Source organism: Eleutherodactylus coqui, chromosome 7 (assembly GCF_035609145.1).
Source record: "Eleutherodactylus coqui strain aEleCoq1 chromosome 7, aEleCoq1.hap1, whole genome shotgun sequence".
NCBI classification, from domain to species: Eukaryota; Metazoa; Chordata; class Amphibia; order Anura; family Eleutherodactylidae; genus Eleutherodactylus; species Eleutherodactylus coqui.
In genome coordinates, this window is record NC_089843.1 from 101,003,434 (window position 1) to 101,011,548 (window position 8,115).

Genomic DNA, 8,115 nt, shown 5'->3' on the forward strand with positions numbered 1-8,115 from the left:
CTTTTGTGGGCATCATCAGAAAGTCTACAGGAAAGATAATGGATGGACTTACTACAGTATTGTGTGATGATTTAGGATGATGTTGACTTTAGTCTTGGAAAACTCCTTTAAGGACTATAATTACATGGCAACCTGTGAGGGCTCCTGCACATCTGCAATTGCTAGGTGACTGTACTTGTTCTATTAAAGATATAGAACCATAACAGAAGGGAATCGATCTTATTCCCATTTTATTTGAGTTTTTCGGCTCAAAAAACAGAATAGCCAGGTGGAATTCAAGCAGAAACCGCAGATGTGAACGAGCCCTCACTCCCTTTTCCTCTAGTGCTTACATGGCCCTCTGAAGTATAATGAGGCGGGCAGGGAGTACAAAACTGTTAAATGTATGCTGACAGGTCAGGAATGGATGCATTGTACTCTAGAGGTCTGCAACGAGGGGTCAGCGGTATCACAGCCCTACCCGCTGCTGAGAGCTATAGGAAACCTCCCAGCAACTTCTATAGCACAGAGTGGTAAGCACAAGATGCAAAGTACACACTGGACAACTAAACCATACAGGTAACATAGTATACTAGGCTGAAAGAAGACACTGGGTCACGGGGTATAGAGCTACCTCCCCTGTCCTGGGGTCACTGACATTATTGTAAGGGCATTTCAATAACTAAGCCAACCCCTTTCTAAGTCACAGCTGATGGAGGGACAAAACAAGGGGGCTAGCCTAGTTATTGACTTGAGCTGGGCAGCCAACCCATTACTGATGCTGAAAATAAGGGAAATGGAACGCAGCGCCACCTATTGGAAGGCAGCATTCCTACAAGTCAATGTTACAAGGCTTGCATAAAGAGTCTAACCATGACAGGGAATTAAAAGCCAAGCCAGAATCCCATTCTTTCAATTTACAGTCATTATTACAAGGCTTGTATAGAGTCTAACATTGACTTGCAGGAATGCTGCCTTTCAATAGGTGGCACTGTAGAGGTATTGTTCCATCACCCTTATTTGCATATTACCCAGAGGAGCATGAATGGTCTTATAAGTCTCCTCACTCACCTACCTTCAGGAGAAAATATGGAATTCCTGACCAGCAATGGAAGCAGATAAGAAACCTTATATTACGAGATGTAATGAAGAAACCAGACTACAAGTGAAAGTGCTAGTACTACTAGTCCTAGACAGGACTTCCCAGCCAATATCTTTAACCAGGATTATTATTAATGCTCTAAAATAAAAGAGCTCAGCAACTGCCAAGCTAAAAGAGGGGAAGAAAAAATAAAAATAAAAAGAACAACCCCTTTTTAATATTTACCTGTGTCTCTCACCCATTCCAGCCTCACCATGGTCCAGGTTCCCCACTAATCCCCTTCACATCGCAGCGTGGCCATTGTCCACACAAACAAAATGACTTGAGACTTCTGGCCCAGTATAAACAGGTAGTCATTCATCTTTGAATAAATACCTGTTTGCAGTGAATGGAGGTGGGAGGTGGGGGGGGGGGGGATTGGAAGAGATCTCTGGCAGACTGACTCCCTTCACTGCACGACTTTCAATCCTGTGTGAAAGCACAGGAAAGATAAGTCACCCCGTCTAAAACCACCCGTACCTAATGATGTCAAAAGAGCAGCTAATCCGTATGCTCTGACCTGGAAAACTGGAGCAAGCATCATATGTGTAAATCCAGCCTTAGGCTGGGTTCACACGGGATAGAATTTCTGTGCCGACTTTCTATGCAGAAATTCCGCCGGCATTTTTTATCCTGGGATAAAGCAGCGAAGTGGATGAGATTTGCAAAAGTCTCCTTCACACACTGCTGAGAAGCCATTGCAGCCAAGGCGCGATGAAACTGACAAGCCACGTGGAATTCAAAGCCGTGGCAAGTCAATTTTATTGCAGTCTACGCTGGGGCCATCTCTCCTTTCTATGGGGAAAGATGGCCGCAGCAGAATGCAGGCGGTGAGTTTTGAAGCTGCATTTCTGCTAGTGGAAATCTTACGGTATTTCTATGCTGTCCCACTGCGGTCATTCTGCAAGTTTTCTGTGGGATTTACGCCCCATGTGACCGCAGCCTTAAGTTTTCCTTTTAATGCACAAACAGCAATATTTCAAGTACCAGCAATAAAGCTCACAGGTCACCCAGTGAAAACCTACCTAAAATGAAGTAAGAACATTAAGCACTATGAAAGTCACATTTATTGTGAAATCTATCATTATGACGCAGATTGAAATAAACGGTTAATGGAAAATAAAGTTATTACTTATAGCCCCAATTATACTTGCCAATACCGAATTTCTAAAATGAGTCAATAAATATGAAAACAGAAATCAAATCAGTTCCAAGTAACTTTATATTGTTCTTCTGAGAGAGAATGCGCTAAGCTTTAAAGGGATTGAAAAGTGTCAAATAATTAATCATAAAATAACATTAAAATCATATGAATTGTGTCGTACATATAAAACAGCACAAGTCAAAAACTTAGGTAGGAAAAAGAAAAAAAAGGAAACCTTTCAAGTTGTCTAGCCAAACACTCCAGTTAAGATTGGTAACATTTTACCTATTAAAACTCAAGGAAAAATACAAAATATTTGATAAACGTAACATTTAATGTATAAAGTAAGAGGCATCTAATCTCGCAATTAAAGTCATATTATTTCAAGGGGGTTTTTCACTGCTGGGGGCAAGTTTGGGCAGCGCGATTCCTCATCCAGTAGTGCCAAGTCTTCGACGTCTTGGCCACAGTATTTTCTCTTGCATATTTTTACTACTACTTTCTTCTTCAAGAAAACTTTTATTGCCTCCCTGGAGGCCACAGCTTTGGCATTTTCTTTTGTTTTGCCACAGCCCATGCCTAAATAGACACCTTGGCATCTCAGTTCGCACACTATATTTTCCTGAGTCGTCTTATTTTGTGGCAAATCTGCTAAGTCCTTCAGAGGCACAAATGCGATGTCCAGTGTAGAGCTCAAGGACTCAACCGAAGAGCTGAGAACCTCTGTATGGTTTAGGTTGGGGCTGAATCCTCCTGAAGATACCAGCTTCCAAGCTACTCTCTTGTACAGTCTGTTAAAGAACGACTGGCGGCACTTGACGTCCTCGGAGGTCAGCCTGCGAGTACCTTTCCCTGTATTACCCTGTTTCTGGGCTTTGGTGGCTGGCCGAGAGTAACTGTTACTTTTCCATTCCTGAGCAACAGGTTCACAAGATCCTGCATCTGTCCTTTGTGCTTCATTGTGAAGGGTATTTTCAGTAGTAGCATGTGAACTTTGCTGGTAGTCAGCCTCTGAATGCCTCGATGTCCCATCAGTAGACTTCACCTTCTTGGAAGGCTCATAGTCAACCCTTTCTGCATAAAAGAAGAAAATAAAAAGGAGAGATTACACTTTTCTTCATACATGGCACATCAGAGTAAAAACAGCTGCTGAGGAGCAACTTACAATACTATAGTAATAAAGGCTAGATCCACCTTCACAAAGTATATCACATGAGGAATAAAGCAACACTGCAGAAAGTGATAGATTTTCTACAGCTCCCATGTAAACAATATGTCTCCATGGTAACAGCAATTCCGTAGTTTGATCTAGCAGTCATACATAGTCCCTTCTACCTCTACTGTATTTATGGCTAACCTACCAAGTGTATATTAGCACAATGTGTCCAATTAAATGCAGGATAACATTTTACAGTAAATTAACATTTTTCGTAGTTGGTCATATACTGTATTCTACAATCCGGTTGTAAAACAGCCAAAGTTTGGTAGTTTTAGTCACAAAGATGAGAATTGTTTTTTTCTATTCAGTTGTGGTGAAGTCTAGCAATATTGGTTGTCGCTCTAAATTAGCTTCTCAGAAACCAATTATCAAACTGACACTATTGATAAGTTTGCCATAAGTTGCTGAGAAGCTAATTCAGATGGGACAATCCATATCTCAAGGGATCGCACTCCGTGCCTATTGTTAAACAACGCATGGTCCAAGTTCTATTGTTCTCTGTTTACAGCCTGCAGTGCCAGTGATATCCTGTAAATGTGACACTAGAGGGAACCTGCAGCGCAGGACACAGCCGGGGCCGCGGGAGGGGAGTATATGAACATGTGTTTTACTGTATGGGAACAGATTTACTGTAAATATATAACTCGGACCACCTGTTTAGGCAAAAAAGGGCACAGACTTTGGCTGCTGTTCTATGAATATACTGACACTTTTAGGTAAAAATAAAGCCTCTTCCAGGAAGCATCTATTGTGTTCACATGAACGGTCATGGACAAGATAAAGGTCTAGAAGAGCAACTCAGTGTGTTGTTTTTGCAGTGTTTTTGGCAAACACGAACTAATTGTCTTCTGTCCCTTTTACACGTGACGGCAGTGGGGTAAACGACTGCCCGAGTGCTGACATCACCGCTCGGGTTCTCAGCGCACCTGCAGAGCGTCCAGACCGACAGACGTCACCGTTGGATTGCGGGCTTCTCGCTCAGCGTCTCACGCAACAAGTGAAGTGCTGAGAGTTTACACGCAAAGACAAGCCCGTGATCCAGCGATTGTTTTTATGTCAACTTGAAAGTCAGCGATAAAAACCTGTAAGCAAGTAGTTAGCAATTTCTGTGCATTTACACGGGACGATTATTGCTAAAATTGGTTTTGAGTGATGATCGTCCCATGTATATGGCCCATTATACAGGACCCAATCACATCTGCGCCTTAGAGTCTGGCTAGTTTCCATTGTTCAGCTCCATCCTTGAAGCGGAACAGTGAAAATGCCGGAACCGCCACATGCCGGAGCCAAACAGACCCCGCTGACTATAACGGGATCACTCCAGCTTACGACCCGCATAGTGATTTCGTCTAGGAAGTATTTGCTCCAAAACGGAACTTCTGGCGCAGATGTGAATGGCGCCTTACCGATCACCGATGGGAAACATTGCGCAAACTCATAGTAAAGTCCTATTGGTTACATCTATGTCTGCTAACCATTGCTACTTGCAATCCCTCTTTTCTTCACCTTGGAAACCAGTTCATCGCGGGTGGTACGGACTGGGGCGTCAGTCACCTTTATATTTTCTGCCATTTTAAGGACTCTATCCATAACTGGTTGAGGATAGCTAAAAAGAAAAATAAAGAAAGGTGTAGAAGAATTTATAGCAGTCTGCCAGAGCAATGTCACTTGGTCAATCTGTAAAATTATGTATCATGGAGGGGCTATTTAGAAGGTGGCATGTGTGGCATCGCTTGTGTGGGTGCAGACGTATCCACTACGGCACTTAGTAGATACCGTGTTTCCCTGAAAATAAGACAGTGTCTTATATTAATTTTTGTTCAAAAAGGTTTAACTTTTTTACATGTATAGCTGCCTGGACACTATTTAAATTGACTTTTTTAATTAACTGTTAGCAGGGCTTAATTTTGGAGTAAGGCTTATATTTCAAGCATCCTCAAAAAGCCTGAAAAATCATTTTGCATCCTCAAAAATTCTGGAAAATCATGCTATGTCTTATTTTCAAGGAAACAGGGTAGGTTCCCATTGAGGATAAGCAGAGCTCGTCCTGGCCCGGTATTAGGCTGCGTTCACACATGCAGATAGTGATGCATGTGTGAAAATCTACACCCTGAGGGTGTGTTCTCACATGGTGGATTTTGGGGCAAATTCAATATCAAAGTTAGGAACATGTTCCATTGTGGAGCGTACCTCTAGTTTTGCAAGGCAAACAAGTCTGGCGCAGGACTTCACAATATAATCACTCCCCTAAACCACTGTAATAGGCATTCTGCTGTTACCCAGCAGCACGGACCTGCCATGTGACTGATCATACAGCTCATTACACCATCAGCATGCCACATGGACCCAGCAGACGGTTAGTCAGCATTGGACGATTATGCCATACACACAACCTCAGCTAATGACCAACCCACCCATGCCATTTATGGCCAATTGCCCTAGCAATGGGTTGAGAATATTCAATGATTGGCCAAAAAAGCAGAAATAAACACGTTTAGCTAACCCTTATGTAATATGTATGATCAGCTTACAACGACCCTCCAGTCTGGGCCAAAGTCTGTCCAGGGATTAGAGGGGAGATGCGCGTAGCTCTCATATGCTAAACGTCCACTGATGTCTATTGGGCCGCTCACACCCACGGAGAAAGAAAAAAAACAGCATGTGCTATGCTGGTGTGTAATATGCAACTATGTGGGCTACAGGGATGTAATATATGCATGGACATGTATGTTTGCTGCGTTCTGCATATTTGGGAAAAATCCCCAGGACACATACGCCCGTATGAGCGAGCGCCAATTATTCTCTGGTCTAAACAGGTAATCGTTTTTAAATGACTCGCCAACAACTTTGCAGGGAGGTGCGCTTATTCGGGGGATGCGGCTCCCACTAAACGGTCCCACCTTACTGAATATTTTGCCCTCCCGCTTAACACTCAAAATCCATGCAAGTGACCCTCCACTGAACAGTCCCTGCGGGTCCTCAGAAGCAAGCTCACTGCCACCGGCTGGACCGTTCGCCGGAGGACCGCTCACCTATTTACCCCGTTTCCCTGAAAATAAGACCTACCCTGAAAATAAGACATAGCATGATTTTCCAGAATTTGAGGATGCAAAATGATTTTTCAGGCTTTTTGAGGATGCTTGAAATATAAGCCCTACTCCAAAATTAAGCCCTGCTAACAGTTAATTTAAAAAGTCAATTTAAATAGTGTCCAGGCAGCTATACATGTAAAAAAGTTAAACCTTTTTGAACAAAAAATAATATAAGACACTGTCTTATTTTCAGGGAAACACGGTATGTGGCTGTAGACTCAGTAACCCACGAGCATGCGTTGGGGAGGGAGTCAAAAATCTAAAATACACGATTAACAAAAAGCCTCCCGCTCCCGTACTTAATCACTGAATAACGGCGCCCGTGTAACGCCCCCAACAGGTCAGTGATGGTAATACTGAACCATAAGTCCTCCGTGTGACACAGAAGTAGTTTGTACGTCGCACCGACTACTCCGCCACCGGTCGCCCCGTGTAATGTCCCCTTACACATGTCTGGCGGGCACTTTTCGCACTAGTCACCCCATCTACAGTGCTGCCGTAATCAGCGGGTACATCCTGGTAGACGGGCAACAACAACTTCCATGGATGTCAATGGAAAACATCCCACAAGGAGGTTCCACACAACCAAGTATCATAGCAACTCTGCAAAGTTCCCTTCTGCCTTGTATGTGGGCACTGAGCTGCTGGCACCACATGGCACTGCCTCCCAGACAAGCACTTCACCCTTCTAGAAAGAGACTGAGCGGTTGCCATAACAATGCGGCCGCAACTTCCTGCCTCTGGGCGGCGGAGCTGCCCGGACATGCAGTAGTCGGCTCTCCAGGCAGGGGGCGGCACCGCGCACGTACCGGCAGCCGGAGAACACATGGTTGGCCCACACCATGGAGTAGGCGAGCAGGCGGTCCAGGCCCTTGTCGTTGGCCTCGGGAGGAGGCGGCAGCTCGTCCCCACAAAAGTCCCTCATATTCCTCAGGATGAACTCCCTCCGGTGCCGCCACAGCTTGTCCGACTCGCACTCCCCCCGCACAGTCTCCACCCAGGCCGCCGCCTCCCGGTTCTGTTGGAGGTACTCGGATACATCGTCTTCGCCCGCCATTCCCATCCGGGGAAACTGGCAGCGCAGCCAGCCGGCTCCAAAACCGCGAGAACTCCGCCAACAGCTAGGAGAAACTCCGACCACACCGACAGAGCTACGTCACCGCCCCTCATCGTTACGTCACGTGCTTCCGCTACAGCACGTGACTACATACGGGCGGCGCGGCGCCATCTTAGATGAGGGCAGAGTCCCACAATAAATAAACGGCGTCACACCGCCCTACCCAATCCAGCAGTGATAATGGTGGAGGCATGTGAGAAAAACATTGTAGCTGCCACGGTGCAGGGCGCCCGCTTCAGTTACTGTTGCCACAGTAACAATAATATCCCATACCAGATGTGTGAGAACACTGCTGATTAGTGGGGATAGTTTTCTACCTCACCCATTGTTTACACGTAGATGAAACCAATATTAAAATGCACACAAATTGCTGAGTCTTAATAAAAGTTGGGGAACAGGGACATGGGCTGCCATGTTGGTGAT

The 8,115-nt window shown here is 44.8% G+C and overlaps 1 protein-coding gene across 2 annotated transcripts; it reads right to left on the minus strand.

Moving 5' to 3' along the window:
* Positions 1 to 2,324: 2,324 nt before the first annotated feature.
* CDKN2AIP (CDKN2A interacting protein) lies at positions 2,325 to 7,745 on the minus strand. 2 transcript variants are annotated; one of them, XM_066573494.1, is made up of 3 exons: positions 7,385 to 7,745; positions 4,959 to 5,089; positions 2,325 to 3,338 (listed from the first exon to the last, which is right to left on the minus strand). In XM_066573494.1, the coding sequence occupies exons 1-3, from the start codon at positions 7,636 to 7,638 to the stop codon at positions 2,638 to 2,640; spliced, it is 1,086 nt and encodes a 361-aa protein (XP_066429591.1). In that variant the 5' UTR covers positions 7,639 to 7,745; the 3' UTR covers positions 2,325 to 2,637. The 2 variants fall into 2 exon arrangements, with proteins under 2 accessions (XP_066429591.1, XP_066429592.1); XM_066573495.1 differs by having other exon boundaries at positions 3,162 to 3,338; positions 4,990 to 5,089.
* Positions 7,746 to 8,115: the final 370 nt, after the last annotated feature.